Here is a 24,879-nt window from a genome sequence, read left to right as displayed (position 1 = left end):
GTAACAAATTTTTGAAGATACTTTATAACATTAAAGAATTTTAAAATGCTAAGGAGTTTGTATGATCGTTCATCTTAACCTCATAATTTGGGGGCCATTTTGCTCCCAACTTAGTATGGATTTTTATGATCCATAGCTGTTTTTTTCCTATGGCTTTTTACTTTCTGATTTTCATTTCCTTCTTTGTTCAGCAGTAGTAATTACTATTGAATTATTAATTGTAGAAATAAGGCAGAAATAATGTGAAACCAAATCTGGGTTAAGTAAAATATCTTTTGGTTTATCATGAAAATTCTCATTTTTGTTTTGCATGTAACAGGATAAAGATTATAGACTTAGCCTAATTCCTTGTACATTTCAATCATTTGAGACATCTGAGATTTTGAGGAAATTGTGTTACTTAAGGAAGTCACTCAGTCATTCTAAACCTCATTTATCTTATCTATAAAGTAAGAATAATGCCTGTTTCCAGACTGTTTGTCCCATTTCACAGAATTATTAGGAGGTCCATCTGATATAATGTCTGTAAACATGTGTTGTAAGTTGTAAAATGTTTTAAAATATATTATGATCTGGGGCGCCTTTGGCTTGGGTCGTGATCCCAGGGTCCTGGGATCGAGCCCCCCGCGTCGGGCTCCTTGCTCCACGGGAAGCCTGCTTTTCCCTCTCCCGCTCCCCCTGCTTGTGTTCCCTCTCTGGCTGTCTCTCTGTCAAATAAATAAAATCTTAAAAAAAATAAAATATATTATGATCTGAAAAATATTAGATCTCAGGCTCTCCTGGTCAATTAGAAGCTCCCTTTGACCCTGAAGCACACGTGAAGAAGCATTCTAGGAAATGAACACAGCTGGCTTTCACTTACCGTTTAAGCATCATTGACTGGCAAGTCTCTATGCTACTCTAGAGCTAATTTAAAAATCTCTAAGAAACTGTCTCTTTTGGGGGAAAAAAATTATGGCGGCTGATAAACTGCATATCATCTCTCTATAGTGTAATGTTTAAAAGTACCAGCTCAGAAATTAAGCTTTCTTGACTTCAAATCCTGGCCACACCTTTTAGTAGCTAAAGGTCTTTGGTAAATTTAAACTCTTGGTGCCTCTAAAAATTTTAACTCAGAGGGCGCCTGGGTGGCTCAGTTGGTTAAGCGACTGCCTTCGGCTCAGGTCATGATCCTGGAGTCCCTGGATCGAGTCCCGCATCGGGCTCCCTGCTCTGCAGGGAGTCTGCTTCTCCCTCTGACCCTCCCCCCTCTCATGTGCTCTCTCTCATTCTCTCTCTCTCAAATAAATAAATAAAAATCTTTAAAAAAAAATAAAAAAATAAAAAAAAATAAAAATTTTAACTCAGAAAAACGGTGGTATTAATAGTACTATTTCCAGAGCAGTTACCTGTTAAATGAGATAACAACATAGTGTCTGCCAGTACTAAGGACTCCATAGATGTTAGTTAGCTATTATGTGTATGAAATTTACAGTAATATGAATCCATACAGAAAATAATATTTCTTGTAAAATAAGTACCTTCAAGGAATTAAATTTAAATATTTAAGTACTGACCAGATCTTTTCGTTTGAGTAGCTTCACCCATGGGATTTTAAACACCCTCACGGGAACATTGAATCTCTTTGAATTATTACAATAGCTCACTTTTGGGGGTGCCAAGTTTACACCTAATAAGTAATTTTCCACCTACCTGTAGCCCAGCAGTGATATTGGTGATTCTTTCTTTAACTAAAAAAGATTTCAAAATACTGTATGGTATGCTTTAAAAATAATAAATAAATAAATAAATAAATAAATAAATAAATAAATAAATAAAATGGAAGCCTATCTCTGCTCTAAAAAGGCAGAAAGCCTGTGGTGCCAAATCTGGCCGCTAGAGGGTGCTGGATAGCCAGCAACCTAGTCCTTCCTGAGAGGCTGAGCTCTTGCCCTTGTGAGTGGGGTTCAGGAGCTGCCACTAATTGTATCTGTGGAACTCAGTGGTGTCATGTTTTCTCGGTTCCAATCACCATTGATCGGAGAGTGGCCCATCTTCCTTCACAGGGACCAGGGATTGAGCTGGAAGCCTATTCCCCTCCTTTGTAAAACTGCTAACTCTTTGAGCCGGTCAAGCTTTCACGTCTCCCCTGCCCCTTTCAGGAGAGGTTTGCCCATTCAGAAATCGCTTTGGTTACAGTTCAGTGGATTTAGAAGGATTTAATTTTATTCCATCCTACTGCTTCCACTTTTGCTGCTCTCAGGTATTCTAGAAGTTAATTTCTTAGTGGGATTTAAGAGATTTTACAAAATAGTTACCAATTATTCAATACTTGGTCACTCTGCAAAGTTAAAAACCCGCCACTTAAAAAATCAATAAACACTGCCTTCTTTTTTATAGTCAGAGCAGAGATTTGGCAGGGGATGGGGAAGCTTCCACTGCTGTTGACCTAGCAAAACTCCCTAATAGGAAATCTGCCTTCTTTATTATTAGTTGGTATAATTCAGGATGATACTCATTAAAGCCAATAAAAAACAATTTCTGGTGATTGAAAAACCATAGAAAACTAGGAGATAGCTAACAAAACCTGTACCTGCCTCAGTGTTTTAGAGAGAGTATCCTCTCTCCCTTCCTTGGACAGCATGGTCCAGCACATTCAGCTGTTCTGTCTGTCAGGTGGGCTGACAGAGTGAGGGTGGTCTACTTAGAAAGCTCTGGAGTGAGTAAGGGTGAGAGGAGGCTTTGTGCACACCTCGGAGGAGGGGCCAGTACCTGTTTCGTCCCGCTGGGTGAGCAGGAGAGATGTGCGGGGTGGTCACCACAGGACTGGGGTGGGCCTGCCTGACACTTACAAGATCATGCACTTTGGTTAAAAGAACTATAGCAGGAAGAGGTTCATTCACATGGATGTTCCCAACTAAAAATAGGCTGGATGTCATGGGAACCGGGAAATGGACAGTGTTGTGTGGACCAGATTGCAGTACTTGCATAGTTAAGTCAGTGGGAAGGTAATTCCTTTGCATGCAGTATTTTTCAAAATGACTTCATCCTTTCTGGTATTGTACCTCTATTCTGAATCTAATAAGGCAAAGGAAATTCCACTCATAATATTGTATAAGAATGCTTTGGCGGGGGGGGGGGGGAGAAAAGAATGCTATGGAGAATTCTGGCATCTCTTGGTACCAGGTACTCATCGCTAGGTCTGTTAGGTCATTTATTAAGGATTGGGAGTCACATGATATTGTACGTTAACACAAAATAATGTCAGGGGTGCCTGGGTGGCTCAGTCAGTTAAGCGTCTAACTTCGGCTCAGGTTGTGATCTCGGCGTCCTAGCATCAAGTCCCACATCGGGCTTCCTACTCAGCGAGGAGTCTGCTTCTCCCTCTCCCTTTGTCTGCCGCACCCCCGCTCATGTTCTCTCTCTTGCTCACTCATAAATAAATAAAATCTTTAAAAAAATAATAATTTTGGAATAATTATCCAGTGGATTAGCTATTCTTTAAATAACAGCATATGCCAGTCACTTGCTAAAAACATCTTAGGGAAAGTTCCTCAAGAGCATGTTGATTTTAACAGCCATATACTTTTTTGTTACTTTTCCGCGGGAGGTAAACCAACAGTATGTCTTTCATTTGATCAGTAATTATAGATGCATTTTTCCCTTTATCCTTATTAAAATTGGACTTTTTAAGGCTGAGCTGAAATTTCATCCTGAAAAGTAAAATATTAAGATTTACTAGCAAAACTACCTCATGTAAATGTATATTATTCAAGCCAGAGCTCACATTCTCATCCCCAAGTTTCCACGGGTGACCACAATCTCCTGGCTTCCCAGGAAATGCCAAGTGAGATCAGCCAGTCTTTGTGAAGTCCCTCAGTCTCAGTTCTCTGCCTCTGCTTTCATGTCCGCATTAGCGGTGAGCGCACTCAGAAAGCAGGTGTTTGGCTCAAGCAAAGATCTCGCCAAAAGTCTTTTTGCCTCTGAAAGAGGTGATAGCTTGTTCCAACTCAGTGCTGGAAAGTTCTGGGAACATTTGGAAATGCACTCATTTTACAAGGTGGTATTACAAGTTTGATGCCATGTTCTCTATTAAATTAGCTGATACCAAAAACAATTTTTAAAAATCTAATTTGGTGCCTTTCTCAGACCAAAAAAAAAAAAAAAACTTTCATGGAAAATTCATTTTACTGTAGTCTCTAAGTGTAAAATATTAGTTTGCAATAAATTTTTACTCTTAGGCTATTTTGTTTGCAAATGATACTGGCATATTACTTTGTCATCTTACTTTTCAGTGATTTATGCATATTAGGTGTCAGTCTAAGATGATGACATACCCCATAAACACTGTTGTCTGCTCCCTACACCAGAAAGTCGAAAGTTTGAAACATTTATATTTGAAAGTTGATGCCTCCCTCATAAGACATATTTAAGTTAATAATTTGCCAGTTCTGTGTTCACTTCATCTCATTTTCTATTTTATTTTAGGTTAATAACATTTATGAACATATTTTAAAACAATTATTAATGAAAGGACAAGGGCAGAAGCTGTCTACGTCAGTTTTATTCAGTTAGTGATTCTGCTTTTAAGTTTGCATAAGACTGATTGTTATTAAAATAGGCAGGAATTTTTTTTTAATATTTCATAGGAGCCCTCCTATGCTTTTTCTTTTTTCTTTTCTTTTTTAGAGAAGGAGGGAGAGAGGGGGGAGCGGCAGAGGGAGAGAGAGAATCTTAAGCAGGCTCCACGCTCAGCACAGAGCCTGATGCAGGGCTCGATCTCATGACCCTGAGACCATGACCTGAGCTGAAATCAAGAGTCAGATGCTTAACTGAGCCACCCAAGTGCTAACCCTTTATTCTTTTAAATCCCTGAATATCTTCAGGGGTTTTAATTGAATTTGTAGATTTGTCTGTTAATATCTGGGAAATTTAAAATACTGTTTCAGCCACAAATCATGCCTATATAAAATTAATAGTTATGTAAAATGTTACCTTTTTGGTGAATTTTATTTTCTCAGGCTCATGTGGCAAGTAAGGATGAATAACTTTGATCAAAATTTATTTTTGCTGGGTGCCGGGGTGGCTCAGTCGGTTAAGTGTCTGCCTTTGGCTCAAGTTGTGATCCCGGAGTCCCGAGACTCCAGAGTCTGCTTCTCCCTCTGCCCCTCATCCCCTCTTGTGTTCTCTCTCTCTCTCAAATAAATAAATAAAATCTTTTTAAAAATTCTATTTTTGCTAAGTTTTTAAAAAACATTTTGCTATATTTTGAGTTCATATTGTTTTATAAATAGCTATCAGACCATGATTCCTATTCTGTGGTATTTTAAAAGAACTGCAGATATAGATGCCTCAAAACTAAAGTATTAGGAATCCTGCTTATTTGTAGGTGTCACTTCACTATTTAAAAAAGTTATTGCAATCTGAGTTTCATGATTTCTGGTTTTCAGCTGACCTCTATTTTATTTTAAAATTTATTTTTTATTTATTTGACAGAGACAGTGAGAGAGGGAAAACAAGCAGGGGAGTGGGAGAGGGAGAAGCAGGCTTCCCGCTGAGCAGGGAGCCCAATGTGGGGCTCGATCCCAGGACCCTGGGATCATGACCTGAGCCAAAGGCAGATGCTTAACGACTGAGCCACCCAGGTGCCCCTCTATTTTATCTTAAAACTCTTTTTGTAGATTTGGCAAAGTAAATTTTGCATCTTTATAATATGAAGATGGTCATAATTTAAATTGTCAGAATAAGTATTGTGATATTGTTGTAGAAAATTGTATAAATGGTTGCACTTGGTGATATTAGTAAGAAATCTATCCTCCCAGAGCACTTCATTCAATGCACGTTTGCCAAAAGAGTAAACTGTGGTATTTATTATCATTTTGAATAATTTTTTTTGACAGAAGCCATTTTTCTAGAAAAGAATGAGTCAAAATCAAAATCTATGATCAGACTTGCAGAATAAACATGAAATGGAGCATGAGACTATCCTGTAGTGGAATGAATGAAATACGCTGGAAAATAGCCAGATTTTCCCTGATACTTTTTATTCTTTACTTAAGTTGTAAATGCTCCTACTTGATACCACACACACACACACACACACACACACACACACACGCACTTTTTTTTTTTTTTAAGAGTTAAAAAAAGATGTGCTGTTTTTCTGTTTTTCTGTCTGGACGCATCCAGACAGCTATATGCCACAGTGTTGAAAGGGACTTTTCCTGTTGCCACACATTAGCACTGGGGCCCTACCTGAAGATTGCAGTACCCATATTCTGAGGGATACTGCAGCCAACAATCGAAACCAGACACCTTTCTCCAGAGTTTACTAAGAGTCCCACCATCTTTCATTCATTTAGTAAATATTTGTTAGGTATCTGTTGCAGGTAGTACTTGAGGCACTGGGGATGTAGCTGTTGCTAAAGTTCCTATCCTTACGGAATTCATAATCTGGTGGCCTAGTGGAATAAGAAAGTAGCTCTCTTCTTGCTTAGATTAAAGTTGCATGTGGCGGGAAATCTTCCAGAAAGCCAATCACAGAAATTGGTGGTGCCTGCAGGCAAGGGAGGCTGGCATCTGCTATCCCAGCCAGCTGCTTGCTAAGCTGGTTGGACCTGCAAACCCACTGATGTACCGCTAGAGCAGAGCTTGTGAGCAAGTTCCTGGGAGTCTGGGGGGTATATTAACATTGACAGAAAGAAAAGATGTCTGAAAAAAGAAAGAGAGATGATGTCTGTATCTCTCCCAAAGAGTTGTGTAGGTAGGAGACTTTAGCAGGTAGAGCCAAGGCCTCCAGGCTAACTGAGGGCTATGGTGGAGTGTGTTAGGAAAGAAGAGACTAGGGGACCTCTCCCCTTGGGTCCCAGGGGCCCCTGGAGAGTCTAGAGAACAACCTCTGTGGTCTCTGTGACTCTAAAAACAGAGGTCAGGTATCATAATACTGTCAAGGGGGCTTCCAGGCCAGAGGAGATAGTACCCCATGCAGAGAGCTGCCCCCCTCCAAGAGATGTGAGCATCAGAGTAATACCAGCCAGCAGCACATCAGCAAATCCACACACACCCATTCTGCACAAACCACCGGTAATCCACCAACCCAGAGCAGGACTGAAACCTCCTTCCACTGACAAGTAACCATGTCCATCACAGGATCCTGGTTTCCTTCTCAGCTCCCAGCACCAGAGGAGCTAGGCCTTAAAAAGAGATGGAGACCTGGGTGGCTCAGTTGGTTAAGCGACTGCCTTCGGCTCAGGTCATGATCCTGGAGTCCCGGGATCGAGTCCCGCATCGGGCTCAGCAGGGAGTCTGCTTCTCCCTCTCCCGCTCCCCCCTCTTGTGCTCTCTCTCTCACTCTCTCTCAAATAAATAAATAAAATCTTTAAAAAAAAAAAAAAAAGATGGAGAGAAGGTTCTGGATGCGTCCAGACAGAATCTCTTCCCACTGCAGCCCTGTTGGTTTCTCCGTGCAAGCTCATACTGAGGGAAGGGACAAAGTTTATAATTCGTCTGGACTTTTAACTAAAAGTGACCAGAAATCAGTGAGATCTGCCCAGGATTCCTTAAGGGATGTGTCAGGGAAATTTGGCATAGCACAGCTGAAAGAGTATGATTGGAGAAAAATGAAACTCTTTTAAGTTTATATAATAGTTACACAAGATTTGACTGTCCAATAAGCTAGTTACAGATATATTTTAAGAACTGCTTTTTAAATGTTTATTATCTTCCATAACTAGTCATATAGTTAATTTTTAAAGAAACAAAGTATATAAACAAAGTTAATCACTTAATTTGTTAATCTCATTTATAGCTTTATCAGTATTTTAAAATATCCAAGTATTTATCAGAATCACTGAGAGAAGGCTCATCTTCCCCTTAATAGATCTAAAAAGATTTAATTAGTAGTTTGGTTTTGAGTTACTCAGATTTTGTTGTGTTGGGCCCAGAATTTTAGAGCTGCTTACAATATAGCAGAGCTATGCATGAATTAACTTTTTCCTGATATTTTTAGCAGGCAGAACTACTACTAGAAACTGAAAAGCATAAAAGGAATGGGTGTTCAACTGCTATTGAGGAATGCAACTAAAATTTCATCATTCCTTTTTCCATATGGGTGGCTCAGATTTCTCCAGGTCAGAATCATTGTAGTAATGCTCATCAGCTCATAGCTCATTGCTAGATCCAAGCTGAACACAACACGAAAGCAACTATGGGACAGTCTGAATGGGCACAAGCCAAGTCTTGCTTCTGTGGCAAGGGGGGAACATGTCTTGTTGGTTTTGTCACAGCATATCTCTTATTGATAAAATTATAGCATCTATTCCAAATCACTGTGTAGAAATGTGTTTATTTTGCTAGAGAGCTGATTAAATTAAATGCTTAAACATATATGCGCTTATTTTGTAAGGCCAATTATAGCTAAAATACATTAATAACTTATAAGTACTCCACTGGGAGGAAAGAGGTAGTATTTTTAAAAGCAATGTGTCCCTATTTTTAATCTATAAACAATCTGTTAGGAACTATTTTATGTGATATCTGGATGTTAAAATTGCTTGTAGTTCTTGGGAGACCTAAGAAACAGCTCTTGGTAGGCTTCAGTCCCAATTCATATTAGTGGGTTGAATGTGGTCTGTGAGGGCCTGCGTGAACACCTCTAGCTGTGTGACCTAGGGTAGGTCACTTGGTCTCTCTGGGTGTCCTGACCTATAAAACAGGGTTGGTAATCTCTATCCCATAAGGTAATTGCTAGGATTAAATGACTTAATGCCCAGGACTTACGACACTGTCTAACACATTGTAAATGATGAGTAGTTGGCACTTTTCCCTTCTCCTCCGCTGATATCCACAAGAAATGGTTTTCTCCCTTTTCTTTTGGGAATACAAATAAAATCGAAATGTCTTAAATTTACTCTAGATGCTCTGAGGTTAAACAGATGCTTCATGGCAGTTTCTAGTTAGAGTCTCAGAATATTTATAGTCATTTAGTCACTCAGCAGAAGATAGGGGCTGCTCAGCTCAAACAACCTTGCATATAATCCTCCATCCAGGTAGGTAAATAGCGTCTATTTTGGGAAGAAGGCTCTACCAGTAGATTAATGTTAATGCAGCTTTTAAGGGCATGTTTTACAAGGGATTTATAGTGAAGAATTCCATTTTTATTCTATAGGGTGTCAAGTGTCTGAAATTATCACAATCTTCATTATTTTTTAAATGTGTATTTTAAATCTATATGTATAGTTTTCTTTAACAGGCTTCATACTAGTTTGGATTGACTTGAGAGCTCTTTTATTGTATTCTTCTCAGCCCAGAAATTAAATCAGGAAATGCCTTAATATATTGATATTTTAACTGTTTTTAACTTTAAGTGTCCTACCTATTATCCCTGTGGTTCAGTCTTATGGAAGAAGGCCCCTTACCTGTTTATATATATCTAAACTAATCAGTGGACTTGACTGGATTTTTTGCTAGTACTTTCTTTGGTACGTTTCCCACTCTCATTGTTAGCAGAATGAGTGTGGCAGCCTCTCTGAACAGTGTTTTGTAAAACCAAACCAGATTCTGTTCAACACAGTTAAAATGTGAGTTAAAATGAAATATTAGGGGGAAAAGGAGTATGTTGCTCCAGGCCACAAACAACTCAAAACAGTCTGAGGCATGCACTGGTAAATCTTACAAAATGCTATAGGCAGTTCAGCGTCAGAATTGCCATAGAAAATTATTGTTGTTAGCCATTCTGTTGATAGTTCACATTGTTGGAATTGCTAGCAGATGGGAAAATAGATGAGTCAGGATACAGTATTAACAATCCATATTTTTTTAATCACAAGCCACTAATAAGGTCTGTAGCATCTGTGAGATTTATTTAAACAGTTGCTAGGAAGAGTCTGTTTTCCCAGTAAACACAGCAAACCTTGTACAGGATTTTCTTGACTGACTATTTGACTAAATGTGTTAACATTAACATATAAGACCATTTACTTCATTGTGATGGTGTCTTGTTTATTTTGACAGACTGATTATACCAGCAACTCATGGACCCATTAAGTCTTGAATGTTATCACATTTATGCATTTAAAAACTTCATAATCTTGTTTCTGCTACTTTCTGAGAGTAAGACTTTTTAAAAACTCTGATGTAGTTAGGACTACTTTTGACAAAACAAAATAATATAAAAATCTAAGTGTTTTCCTCCGAGAGCTCTTAAGATGATATTATTTTAGAAAGTAATTCGCTCTTACCACTTGAATGTGATATTTTAGGTTTTTATAGTAGATTGGATATATAAACTTGCAGAAAGTTCTAATGTTAGTGACAACTCTTCCTGATCAGTAATAAGCAGCTTTTCAATACTTCTCACAGAGTTCAGAAATAATTCTAATGACTCAAAAGTATGACCTGTCAAAATCATCAGTTTATAAGATTTAATCTTATTTTCCAACTTTTCATGTCACTGAGTTGTTCACACTGCTGTTTTATGCAAGAGCTAGTAAGTGAGTTATTTATTTGCATATCTTTTATTTGGATTTTCTTTTTTTTTTTTAAGGAATACTGAGAAACATAATTTTTTTGGATATTGACCTCTAATCTTCTTACTTCTGGATGAAATGTGATAATCCAGGACAGTTATTAACAAAATGGGTTGCACATTCAAACTGTCACTTATGTACCAAACTATACCGGTAAAGTTTCAAACAAATGTTTGACTTCTACTGAAAAGTAGTTTTGACTTTTTCATTTAACTTATAAACAATTCATCCATCTACTCATCTATCTAATTATTTTTGTTTTAAGAGTTGGGATTTTTATTTAAAGCCTTTCACTTGTTTTAAACAAACTTTTTATAAGAGCTGGGAAATCCTAGTCTACCAACTGTCCTGAAACTTAAAGAGGATGGTAATTCTACCTCTGGCTAAATTTCTGCAGTTTATTTCATTCTAAAAAACTGCTCTATAAAAATGTCATCTGCAGGGTTTTCTCTTCACTGTGGCCTTCATAGCTGAATACTTAAAAACCATTTTTCCTTACAGCTCAGGTTGAAGACCCTAGAAATTTCCTAGCAGCACACCCTCCCTATGCATGATGTCTCAATATTTTGAACACTCTGGCAGTGCTGGATTAAAAATACCAAACTTGGTGTAATGAAAAAAATGCATTGATCTCGATCGAGGTCAGGTCATATCTCTGCCATCAACCAAGAGTGTAATTTTGAGCAACCTGGCTCCCATTTTCCCACCCAAAACAAGGAAGCTAGAGTAGATCATCTTTGAGGTTTGCTTTTGCAGTAAGATTCAGTGAGGTTTAACTCATAACCCAGCCTTATAGTTTATGCTCCTGTTAAACAATGCTTTGCTCATATGCGGTGGTGTTTAATAATCCCAGATTCCAGTGTGTTTCTCTGAGGCCCATATGATTCAATTTACCTGACCTCAGTTTAAACTCTTTTTATGGAAATTGATTTTATTCTGTGCCCTTAAGATGTCTTGCCCCCTGGTATTTGTCATTTCAAATGTCCAAGAAAAGCAAAACTTCTTGTGAATAGAAAAACATTGCCTCGGGTAATAAAACAATATTGTTCTGAAGCTCATCTCCATTTCTGTGATTGTGTATTTGAAGAAGTTCTGTCTTTGCTTTCAAAACCTTCCTCTTACTGCACGTCAGCTCATTTAGTCACTTAATCAAGTCATATATCCTTGACGTTTGTAACGATTGTCAAACTCTACAGTATTCTTTCAGAATGTTAAGACCTGAAAATTTAAGAATCACTGTTAGTTGTGCAAGTTCTGTGTTATCATTAAGTTCAAAACCAAATTTTATTAAATAGAATTAGCCTAGAACATCTAAAAGCCATTTCTGGATGAATTATTCATTTTTGCACATTTGTTCACATACAGTAAAAACCACAATGTATGCATATCCTAGAATTCTCTTTACTGACTTCACTTATGAAACTCTAAACTGACTTTTCTTCCCTGTAGTTAAAAAAATATAAATTCAAGTTAATTTACCGCAAGCTCTGTTGATCCATAAACATAACAATTCTGAAGTGATTTCCCTTCCTTTTTGTGAAGATTTTCAAGAAACCTAATTTTAGTGAATGAAACTTTTGTTGCAATAATATTGATAATAATTCAGGAAGCTCAACTTTTCCTTCTAATATTATCCTCATTAGCCCCCCAAATTGTTTCAATTTTGATTAGTATTTTATAAGGGTGATAGTGGCATTGTTTAATATTATAGGGCCATTTTTGTCATTATGAGTGTCCATAAAATGTTATCTGGTTTGCAACCCTATTTACTACTAAGCCATCGAGTAGCACTGCTCTCCAAGAGATTAGAAAAGCTGCTTCTGCCACATTTTCCCCCCCAAATCATTTTCATGCTTGTGGAGGCTCGATAGCTACAGAAATACGGAGTGCTAAATATATGTTATTAGGGCTTAATCATAAGTCAAAACCCAGCCAGAAGTTAATGTCTATAAATCATACCCACTGTATAAAAAGTGGAAAGTTCTACCAGTTAACCTCACATTTTTTTTTTGTCTAGATGACACCATAATGTAGTTATTTAGAAATCTGCTGGTATTTCTCTCCTGTTAACAAAATGAGAAGAACCTCTGATCACAAACACTAACTTTGGGGCTTATTTTCTGTTGGATACCATAGTCAGATCATAAGATCAAGGAGAAAACTTTCTTGTCCTGGTTAATCTTACCCTCATCAAGGGCTTCAGTTACAGCCTAAAGGCTGATGGATTCCCCAAATATATAGCTTTATTCTCTTTCATGAGCTTCAAAACTCCAAATTATAATCCATATCTGATGTCTCCACCTTGATGCTTTGTTCATCTCTCAAACTCAGCAAGACTAAAACATTGCCTCCCCTACCTTATTAATGATAATGATCTCTACCTCATCGCCATACCTTGAAGCCAGAATCACCCTAGCCCTTCCATCTTCCTGATCTTTCTTATTCAGTCAGTCAACAGAGAAAGCCCTATCAGTTCTACTTCCAAGTCTCTCAGATCCCTCCCTTCTTATCAATCTCCACTTCCTTTTTCCTGGTCCAATCCTCATCCTCTCTCTAGACTGTTGTAGTAACCTGCTCACAGGCCTTCCTGCCTCCATTTCCCCCCGTGCTAATCCATTTTATATACCTGCTGTTGGATATATTTTTCTATCTCATATATGATCATGTCACCAGTTATGTTCAAAATTATCTAGCATTTCTTTCTTGGCTACAGAAAGTTTGTAGCAACATGCTTAAGGCCCTTAGCAATCTGACCTCTGCTCTCCTTCCTGTCTCATCTCCTGACCTCCACCCCCCACAGGTCCACCTCACGTCCCAGCGGCCAGCTGCAGTCTCCAAGGATGCCAGGCATTTGTGCACCTTACACCATTCTACTCATGCTGCTTCTACTCCCCTGTCCTATTGCCCATCTTCTCAGCGTCCCCATTAGCTGTGCATGGACCTCTTGCCAGCTAGGTTGCAAGTTCCTCTTGGGCGGTAGAGTGTTTTGTTCATCTCCGTATCCACAGTGCTTGGTCCATAGAAAAGAATAAATATTTTAATAAATGAGTATTCTGGAGTTCTCTGACAGCCCACCTGAAAACATAACTATATATATTTCTTACACAGGTGTCTGATTTCCTGTAACCTTGACCTTGTAGAGCCACAAATCTGAAATCATATTTAAAAAAAACAAAAGCACTAGAAACAGGTGTTACAAACTTCAGCACTAAAACCATGTCTATCTTTCCTGAAACAGTCTCAGGCATTCATTAATGTATTTATTCTTATTTAGTGTAATGCCTTATAGGATTAATTGCTTTTCTAGTTCCCAACAGGCAAACAAGCTTGCAGTAAAGGGAGAATGACATATGTCTAATGAGGGCCATGAAAAGGAGCTGGCAGCTTTCTCTCAAATGAAGATAAAAAGCCAAAAAGGAGAGAGAAAATTAACACACAGCACAGATTAGTAATAGAAATTAAAAATGGTGATTCATCATCAAAGGAAGGTTGCTTTAGGTCCTGGGTCCTCTGCTTTAGAAGGCAGCATATTTTGTAAAGCACTTTATAAAGATTTTCTCTTCAAAATGGTTGAAACAAAGTTTTTATCACTTAAAAACCTAAGATTTAGATACTTCACGAATTTACTTATGTGAAACACGTAATTCCCTAACAATGCCAGATAACGGTTCTCCAACATCACAGACCTGTTTGTCACAAATTTTACATATGGAAAATATAAAAGTCTAGTAAGGAGGGAAACTTGTCTTCTAAGTAGCTTCTTTCTCTGAATTCCATCCATTACTGTAATATAATATTTATAAACTGTTGGTAATTTGCCCCAGTAAAGTAGCATAAGATATTTACAGGAATATCTTAATGCAAAAATTGTTTGCTTTGTTGGATGTTAATTCTCCTAATCTTAGAGTAACCCATTCCTTTGAGTCATTTCTTTCTGTATTTCTCTTTACCCACCCTCATGCCATGATATTTAGCTGTACATATTGTTTAATAGTTTCTAAGTGTGTGTACAGTCTCTAAAGTTTAAATAATTTTTGGAATGTCTGGCATGGAGACATGAAACTCATGCATGAAAATCAATTATGAAATAATAAATGACTCTAGAATCAATCAAATACGAAATTGTGTTGTTTAAATTATAAATGTTATATAGAAATTCAGAGATGGGAAGATTAGCGTGGGCTGAAAAAGAGACAAAGTGAAATTGGATCTTATGTAGACCCAGGCTTGTCTTTCTTGGGGAAACATAGCTGTGTGTGGTCTGTACTGGCCTTCACCTCACCGTCACCTGTTCATACAGTTCAGAAAGTTCCAAGGCCCCCTGTAGGCTGATTCTTTATCCCCCCAGTGATTTGAACATATTTGACCATATACCAGATATATGATTAATACTTGGATTAAAATTTAATGAAGAAAGAATATAATACAATGCATTGTGTATATATATGTATATATATATAATGCATATAATGGTATGATATACTAAGCTAGCTTCTGTTTATGATAGGGCATAGTTTATATATATATACACCAGAACTTTTCATACACCAGGGCAAGTGGTGCTCACCTTCAGAATCCTCATCCTGGGAGCCCACATACTCTTTCCCGTAACACTGTCATGCCTATATTTTTGGAAATCCTCTTTTGAATTTCCTTCAGAGTCTGTGACTCATTCTTTTCAGTATCCTCAGTGGTGACAAATCTTTTTCAGTTGAGAATGGATTTGATTTTTAGAACCAAGAGTAACTTAGGGCCAGGTAAGGTGAGTAAAATGGAGAATCAAGCTGAAAAATACCATTTTTGGTTAAAATTGACATGTTGACTATAAAATAATGAGAGCATTTTCTGATTTGGCTCATAAAATAACCAAAGACAGTTCCCTTAATAAAACAAAAAATAAGCTCCAACTTTTATCATATTAAAACCAAGCCTGAATTACTGTCAGAGAATCTTCCTGCTCTAGAGCAGATGGTGACTCCCTGAAGTCCAAACCCTGCTTTGCCTGGCTCGGGGCCCCACCAGCCCCTGGCTTCCTCAGAACGGTGGGGCTTCCTCCTCAGGACACCCCCCTTTGCCCAGACCAACACAGTCCCCGCTCCCTAAAGGGAATCTGCTCTCCATTGAATTTATAGTGAGGCTTTTCTTTTTTTGGTTGGACATCTGTTTTTAAAAAAAACACCAAAAAACAATGGATGCTCTCCCCAGGAAAGTGTACCCGTGAACATGCAGAATTTTGCACATGAGAAGCTTCTTTGTGGACTTGAGAACCTCTCACTGTAGTCCATAGTACATGCAGTAGGGGCTCGTGGCCGTCCCTCAATGGTTCTAGTTCCTGATCTTACCCTTCTGACTACTCTGTGAGTTTTTAGGGCAAGGAAATAGTTTAGTGCTTCTTTGCTCTTCTTACAGTACCTACCCAGATGCTGAGTATGTAATAGCATTCTGTAAATCACTGTGGTTTAACAGTTTTTTTTTTTTTTTTAAACCGCCTACCTGCCACCATTGCTTTAATAGTTTCTGAAGAAGACCAAGTTTTAGGATTTTTTTAATGTTAATGAGATAAAAGTCCAAGTGTTAGGTTATATATTTCAGGGCATCCTAAAATATGTTTCTCAGGAGATAATCCATATCTTGCTGTTGTGACATATAAATAATTACAGTAAAGCCCAGGATGCCACAGATCCCATTACGTGGAATGGATCTCATCCCCTCCATATATGTGAGGCTTCTCTCACAGAAAACCGGTAAAGGATGTGCTAGTGTTGTTTCCAGAGGCAGCATAATTGTACTAAATCATTATGGTCAAACTATATCGTTTAGTCAAATCTTATCATTATTGTCAAACTATAATGTGTATGGTGAAAATTTAATAGGCAGTTTATCTTCAAATTGGCCAAGCTCGTGTCAGAATTTACAGAGCACTCTTTACATCAGGCTTGGGATATTTTGAATCATAAATTTAAAACCTTAATGTATCAAAATGTTTGGGACAAAAGTATTCTAGATAATTTAATTTTCTGATTAACCCAAGTACTTAAAATCTAAGCATTTGGCAAAATGCAGGATAGAATGGTTGATTTAACCTGTATTCAATCTTGTCACATTCTTGGGTGATCTCTGCAAGTGTTCACAATTATGGTAGTGCTCCAGAGCTGGCAAGGATGTGAGAGATTAGAGTGAATATATCCGAAACATATCCTGAACGTCTGTGTGTTGGCCGTGGTGGATTCGTCTTTCTGTCTTTCTTTAAAAAAACACTTTTCATCAGCTTATTTTTTTCACTTGCTCTTTCCTAAAAGCAGAGTTTTTTTTATTGCTTTTGTTGAAAGATGACTTAAGGTTCTTATAAGGTGTGGCTTCTTGGTTCTTCAGGGAAGGAATTCCTGTTTTAATTGTTGAACTGTATTTCAAAGATTATATAAAGAGTTTGCTGAAATATACTAAAGCCCATTAGATTTTAACCTATTGTAGATCATTTTATTATGTTGATATCTTAATTTTTTTTCTGTTTCTAGTTAAAAAATCTAAGTTTAGAAGAACTACAGATGCGGTTAAAAGCGCTGGACCCCATGATGGAACGAGAAATAGAAGAGCTTCGTCAAAGATACACCGCGAAGAGACAACCCATTCTGGATGCAATGGATGCGAAGAAAAGAAGGCAGCAAAACTTTTGAGTCTCATTTCTTCTCTGTTTGTTTCTTTAACTATTCCGGAGACCAAGAAACCACTAAGAATTGAAGAAATATTATTATTGTTTTTTTTGTTTAATCCCTGAGATTTGTGCTGTACAACTAGACAACAGTCCAGAACTGATGATGGTACCTACCTGGTCAGTTCCCAAAAGGCAGAATTTACAACTGTAGCTACTATGTTTTCATTTTTAAATAATGAAAACAACAGACATGTATTCTTCTCTAGATCTGTCAGCTGCGTTCGGGCGCTAACAGTGTGTTATATAATGAACACTGTGTTTAGAGACCTTGAAAATCCGAAGCTATTGTTTAATTGTACAGCACTGAAGGGCTTTATGTTACAATATTCTTTATTCTTATTTCTGGTAGCTTATTTATTGTATCCCCAGGTAAGCTTATTTATTTATGCTGTTTCACTTTGTTTTGTTTTTAAGGACAAGATCAGGCTAGCTTTGGTGAAGGGAGGGGCATATTAGTGGATGATAATGTACAACCAAATTATACTTTCAGCAGGGGGCAATGGGGTACATTCCTTGATTTCCAGGATAGTTTTCCAATAGAAGCAAAGCAACAATAGTAATAGCACCCAAATGGGCCAGACTCTTTTTTTATACTGAAGCAATAATTCCATTTTTACCTTCTGAAATTTTGTTTAATGTTTTTATTCTTGATGTTTGGTACAAATAGAACTATATATATTTAGGTCACATGGAGCTATAATGTTTAAAACCAAAGAAATCAATGGAACCTTTGCACCAAAAAAGTGCGGTAAATACTTTGAAAGAAGTAAATCCTTAAGACAAATGTAATTTGTTAATATTGTTTCATGTTTTATGTATAGGTCTGATAGCCAAACTGTATCGAACTGTAATCTCATCAAATTCATTTCTGTGAAAATGTGCTCAGTCGTCACAGGACTTTTTTGTTGATTTCATTTATTTCCTGGGAATTGGTAAACATCATGTGCCTGACGATAACAAAATAGCAAAAACATTTGTACTGAACTGTGTAAGCCTTGGGGACTGGAAAAAAAAAAAGATTAAAACCGTTAAAAAGAAGCTCATTTCTAAGCTGAATGAACGTTTGTGTGATTGAACTGGGACCAGTCAGTTCCTAAGCTGCATATGGCCATCTAGACAGTGTTTGTTCTTTTGTGTGTTTAATTACTATGTGTAAATCATCAAGACAAATAAATTTTACTGTGCCACCCAGCGCATCTCATCTCTATGTCTTTTTTAAAAACTCCCCTCCTGGATTCTGTCTTTTCCTGGCACGGAAGGTGTATTAGTGAGGACAGGCTGGCTGGTGTAGCGATAACAACCCAGAAACCTCAGTGGCTCAGCGTAACACGGGTGATTTCTCACTGGTGCTCCATGCCCATCCCACGACAGCAGGACCCCCTGCTCCCGCCACTCACACCCAGGACCCCCGCCATCTGCAACATTGATGGTCACTGCAGCAAGAGAAGGAGTGCTGATGAGGCTCACATGAGCTCCAGCCCACTGTGACACATGTCAGGGGGGCCACAACCAGTATTCAGAACTAGTCACGTGGCCACTCCTAATTTCAAGGGAGCGAGGAAATGCAACCTTCCTGCGCGCCTGGCGGGGAGAGAAGAAATGCCAGTAGGTTCACTAGGGACTGCCACAGAAGGTGGAGCATCTCTGGAAAACTTCAGTTCCATTTTAAAATGGCAGTTGCGCCTCAGGCCATGCCTTGGAGTAATATTTATCTCTGCTCTGTTGAGTCCTGACAAATAGTAAATTGTGTAGTTGGATATGAATTAATAAGATTATTAAAGTAGTAGTGAGTATTGAAAAGTTTCTAAAGGTTATTAACAATGAAGACTGAATTTACAATATATGCTTCAGCTACATCCTTATGGAGTCTACTTGGGACAGCAGACTGAGTCAGTCAACTCAAGCACCCGACCCTTTTTTTCCCCTTTCTTAAGTGTTTTTCTTTTCGGTAACCTAATACCTTGCTTAATTTGATGGAATCAAATGACTGACTTGCTATCATCCAAGTAAAACCACCTACATGAAATGTCAAGAAACCTATGAAGATGATTTTTCTCCAGTTTGTTAAATTAGAAAATTTATGCAAATTAATTCAATGAGGCCTGTTAACCATTCTTACTAATTCAGTCTCAACAAGAATCCTCCTTTTAATAGTAAACATTGAATGTTCCAATCACATTGTAACTTGTATGTAAATAGATTTTATACCCTATTGTTATTTTTATTCTTTATACACACACACACACACACACACACACTTAAGAGAATTAAGAACAGTGAGCATATTTTTATTTTAGAGCCTTAGGAAGCTTCCAGAATATTTTAGGATAATCTGTTTCAAAATTCTTCCAATCTTCTCAGTCCCTGCCCACCACCAGTCAAAAAAAGGAACTTAGGGTGAGTTTTGAAGAACCAAAAGCCATGAAAGAATCCTTCGAGTCTAGGTAAGCCTTGATTAGTCATGATGCTGAGGAGTTTTCTAGTTATTTTAATGAGTTTAAGAAGAAGCCTCTTATTATATTGACCTTGGCTTCTGAGAACATTCCAAAAATAGGTAAGTGTACTTTCTACACACCCCCGTCCTTTCATAAATGCAGAATTGTAAGTGTAATTGTAGCTAATGAGTGAGGATTTGTCTTGCTGAAAAGCCAGCATCATTGTATATGTTGTTCTGTAGATGAGAAAGGTTTTTCTTTGATTTAGATGACTCATTTCTACAGACTTACAGTACACTTAGCTTATTTTAGCACAAACAGTTTTATGTTCAGAATATGAGCTAATTCGGCCAATATACATTGGAGAAGAAATTGTTTTTATTTAAATGGATTTCAAAATAGTAACATCTATTATTTGGGACACTTAATATTTGTTGGACACTATGCTAAACAACCTAACATACATTGCTTTTGTATTTCTTTCCTCTGCTTATTTACTGAATCAGATCCCTGAGGTTTAAAATCACTCTCTACTCACTGAAGGATATGTAGCTTCTCTAGCGGAAATTATGTAATACATTAATAAGATGTTTTTAACTTAGTTACAGGAAATCTTTTCAAATTAGTGACACATTAGCATTCAATAGGAATGATATTTTGGTGTTTCCTATTCTGTATGTTAAAGATTAATGATTAAATCCTGAAAATACTAATGATACAACACTCTAAATAGAGCATCATTTAAAAAAAAATAATTGGAGTTACACTGCATTACTAAATTAGTATCAGGCCTAGGCATTGAATTAGGTATTTCATCAAAATGCTATTTTGGAGTACGAGCTACTTTTTTGGTCCCAAAGCCCAAGAATTGGGGGTCTAAAGAGAGAACCACTCTTCTCTGCTCTTTGAGCAATCTGATGAGATCTGGACTCAAGGTGTATACCTTAGTTGGGTAGTCTGGTGCCATTGAATGGTGGCTTATCCTCCCGGGAGTCAGCCAGCTTCTCCCTGTTCCATGTCCACATAAAATACTTGAACCTCAGCCAACCACTTCCTGAGTCATGAAAAGACCCCAAGAGAGAAAGCAAATGACCAGCTCAATTCTTCCACCAATCTTGGAAAACCAACTTCAAGGCCATGTTATTCTCACACTGGATCTTATCAGTAGCCAGACTCCCTGCCACCACTTTTTTTTTCACTTGATTAAGCTCTTTAAATTAAAATTCTGATTTTTGGGGTTGCTCTTCTGCCTGCAGAACTTTGCCTACCAAGTTAGGAATGAACTCTGCCTCCTGGCATTCGAGATCTGCATCATGCCCCAACTGACATGACCTCATCTTACGTTACTGCCTTATTTGAGCCCTTTCTTTCACCAACCCGAACTGCTTTCAAATGCTATCAAAGTTATGTGATTTATTATGGATTATAAGCTTCCTGGGAGCAGAGACTTGGTGTTTATCCATCTTGTTTCCCCACAATGCTTTCCAGGATGTTAGATGAAATTGGTAGTAAATAAAGTTTCATTGAATACTATTAGCTCCAACAAAAAAAAAAATTCTCATCATTAACCATAAAGGCTAATCTCTCTCCTTACATCCAGGTAATCATGGTAACAACAATAATACTAGTTCCAACCAGTTTTTGAGCATCTACTAAGCCAAGCACTTTTGATACATTATCTCAAACCTTCATAACAAGATGCAGTCTTTTTTTTTCAGAAAGGAAAGGACAGGAGAGATTAAATGAGGTCACAAAGCTAGTCAATGCCAGGGTCTGTCTCCAAAATCTTTGCTTTTTCCATTAGACCACATTGCCTAATAAACACAGGAAGTCTGGCTTTAGAATGTTGGACGGAGTTGCTAAGCCTGCTTGCTGATCTTAGAGAAGCTTTTCACTTAAAACTTAGAAGAGGACCGTTGTTAGCTAATGTCCTTTTCTCCATTTCATGGGACCTACATTTTCTGAAATGGCATCCTTTTTACCTGTAAGGGGAAAAAAAAAAAAGCAGAGTGCATTAAGTTTCCAAGGTGAGTTGTACAAAGATTTTTTTTCCCCCTTTATTATTAAGGTATATTTGGAGTTCTTGTGCCTTGAATATCTATGTGGTTTTTTGGGGGGTTTTTTTGTTTTTTTTTTTTATAAATTGAAATGTGTTCTATTCTTTCCCTTACAAAAGTCTGTCTTGGATAATGAGTACTTTGGAGAAATAATAATCAGCATAGTAGAAGGTACATGGCCTCAGAAACAAATTACCTGGGTTCAAACCCCAGTTCTTCCTTTATACTGTTGTTGCCCTGGGCAAGAATAACCATGCAGCTGATCTGTGTTTCAATGTCTTCATCTGTAATAATGCAGCAGTTGTGAAGATCAAATATTCTAGTACATGTAAAATATTTAACAAAGTTCTTGGCATATGGCACATAGACAAGAGCTTAAAAAATAAACTTTTAATCCTTTCCAGTTTAGGGCATTGTTTTTACGAGAATGAAGAAAAAGGCTCTGTTCTTCATTGATGAGCAAATTTATGGTAACTTCTAAAGTGCCTGAGAGGCTCCTAGAACCCAGATGTGTGAACCTTTAAGGGCCTGGCCTACTCTCAGGTAGTGATTTGCACTGAGGAAAATCATACTCAATTTTTAAAAGTATTTCCTTTCTACCTAAAACTAAGCCATAAGCTAAACATTCTCCCCCCCACACACACACTCTCTTTAAGACTTTCCTTTCTACTTTAGGGATATTGTTAAGGCCAACATCTATGGCCACATTTCTGAAGACCCATCTGGAAATTTCAAATTTATGCCCTTAAAGTTTTGTTTCACTAAAGTTCTAGCATTCTTGGTCCTTAAAAATATGAGTCATGCAATTGATGGTTTCCCAACATGCTTCAGTTCCAGGAAGCTCAAAATCAAATTGACGGTTAATAGCCTTATGGGATTCTGTGAGCTGCATACTTCCATTTCCATGATCCTATATTTATAAAAACAAAAGATTTTTAAGAAGAAAAAGAAAGAAAATATCTGTGGAGGTTTTGGTCCTTCCATCATACTTAGAAGGATCTTGTTCCCTATTATGTGCAATTTTTATATCTTCTCATAGTGTTCTTAGGGGTTTCAGCTATGGGGACTGGGTGTCAAGGGGCTTTGTTGTTGAGGTCCTGCACCTAGAACCCTGCCGGAATCTTCCACATGTGAGTATTACCACCTGAGGGGAAAGGGATCTCTAGCGGATGAGATTCCTGGAGACTGTGATAACCCCTGTCCTTCCTCTTTGGGAAGGAGGCAAGCTAGAGAACACCATAATGCCCTTGGCCCCTGCACCTCCTGCCCCCCAGCAACCTGTTCAAGTCATATGTACACAAACGGATTCAGGATGACCAGACAAGCACCATAACTTCCAGCCCCGGGTCCACCAACAGATCAGATACGCTAAAGAAACTTATCTACCTCTCAGTATTTTTCCATTTTTATTCTTCTATTCATAATCCACTTCATATCCACAAAGAAAAGAGAAGGATATGAACAAACAAACAAACAAAAAAATATAAGAGAGCAAAGGAAAATAGATTTTGCATGATAAAAATGACAATTGTAACCGAAAATTACAAAGTATCATACCCCACATTTCCTCAGTAGTGAAACAAGTCCATTCCATTTTATGAGAAAGCCCTCAAAGCTAACACATTCTAAAATTTTTCTAGAAGAAAATTCAGTACCTGTCCATGTTTGAACCAAGCAACTAGTCTTTTACATTTTTATAGAATTTTCCAAGGTGAACTGTAATTAGTTGAGTGGAAGCTAAATAACACGATACTAAATCTCTCGGTTTTTCAGTATTCCCTTTCTAACGTCCCAGTGTGCGCGGAGAGTGCATTCAGCCTCTCCATGTGCTCCACCACAACTCTCTTTCCTATTTAAAAAGAACATATTCTAAAAAAAATAGTGGGGGGGGGAGAGCGCCTGGGTGGCTCAGTCATTAAGCGTCTGCCTTTAGCTCAGGTCATGATCCCAGGGTCCTGGGATCGAGCCCCTCATCGGGCTCCCTGCTCGGCGGGAAGCCTGCTTCTCCCTCTCCCACTCCCCCTGCTTGTGTTCCCTCTCTCGCTGTCTCTCTCTGTCAAATAAATAAATAAAATCTTAGAAAAAATAAGAGAAAATATTCTTAGCAAAAATATTCAAACGAGAAGACATAATAGCACTTGGAACTAAAATCTTTGATGTGAAAAAAAACAAGATGCACTGAGAAATCTGAACATGTAGAACCATTCCGTTATTAATGAATCAATGTGCAAATTCATGACTTCATTTTCTATTGACCTTTCATGCAATATATAGAAGTTTGTTGTTGTTTTTTTAAAGCACACCAGCTGATGACCATAAATCAGTTTACATGCTTAGAATGTGGACTTTGGAAATTATACCTGATATTAATAGACTAATGAATCTGGGCCTTAACAAATTGCAGCAAGGATTTTCAATTTTGAGAGTAAATTAATTGCTTTAACAAGCAAGTAGCGATTGGGGGTATGATTCAGAATCTTGAGGGTGGCAGGCAATGACAGAAGTCTAAACACAATGTTTTTAAAATTCTTAATGCAAAATTATTTCAATTTCACGCAAATCTAATGGGTTGCTAGTTTTTTTAGTTCAGTGACTCCCATTGTCTTGCCCAGTCCTCCTGACACGTATCCAAAGCAATGATAGCGAATATATATCATGTATACAAATATCTACAATATTTGTCTATAGTAACCATTTCTAACTTGGCTAAAAGGAAGCATGCTTCTTCCAGTAGAAAAGGCCTGTCCCTGCTCTGTCCAATTTGAAGCAAATTCAATGCTTTAGTTCTTGAGGCAGTTATAAAAAGACAAAAAAAAAAAAAACTTAATCTCTTTTACAGATTGGTACTCCTCAAAGGGAGGTATCTTGAAGCTCTCCACTGACGTGGTGCATGACCTTCGGTGAGTTATTTGACCTTCCCTAAGTCCTGCCTTCTTTTTTTTTTTTTAAGATTTTATTTATTTATTTGACAGAGAGAGAGAGAGTGCACCTGGGGGAGCGTCAGGCAGAGGGAGAGGAAAAAGCAGGCTCCCCACGGAGCAGGGAGCCCGACCCCAGGACCCTAGATAGTGACCTGAGCCGAAGGCAGACGCTGAATCAACTGAGCCACTCAGGCGCCCCTAAGTCCCACCTTCTTTATCAGAGAACGACCTCAGGGGTGTGAAAAGCGG

At 37.9% G+C, this 24,879-nt stretch overlaps 1 protein-coding gene across 2 annotated transcripts in view; it reads left to right on the top strand.

Annotated features, from left to right (window-relative positions):
- STK3 (serine/threonine kinase 3) overlaps positions 1–18,439 on the top strand; it is a 271,067-nt gene extending 252,628 nt beyond the window's left edge. Inside the window, exon 11 of one of the 2 annotated variants that reach the window (XM_032421540.1) lies at positions 17,021–18,439. In XM_032421540.1, coding sequence (XP_032277431.1) covers positions 17,021–17,179 — 159 coding nt within the window. In that variant the 3' untranslated portion in view covers positions 17,180–18,439. The remainder of the gene's footprint in view (positions 1–17,020) is intronic. The other variant, XM_032421541.1, reaches the window with a different exon arrangement.
- The last annotated feature ends 6,440 nt before the right edge of the window (positions 18,440–24,879 follow it).

Source organism: Phoca vitulina, unplaced genomic scaffold (genome assembly GCF_004348235.1).
Source record: "Phoca vitulina isolate PV1807 unplaced genomic scaffold, GSC_HSeal_1.0 scaffold25, whole genome shotgun sequence".
In the NCBI taxonomy this organism is placed as follows: Eukaryota; Metazoa; Chordata; class Mammalia; order Carnivora; family Phocidae; genus Phoca; species Phoca vitulina.
The sequence above is the reverse complement of the archived record's forward strand: the minus strand, read 5'-3'. Positions and strand labels throughout refer to the sequence as shown.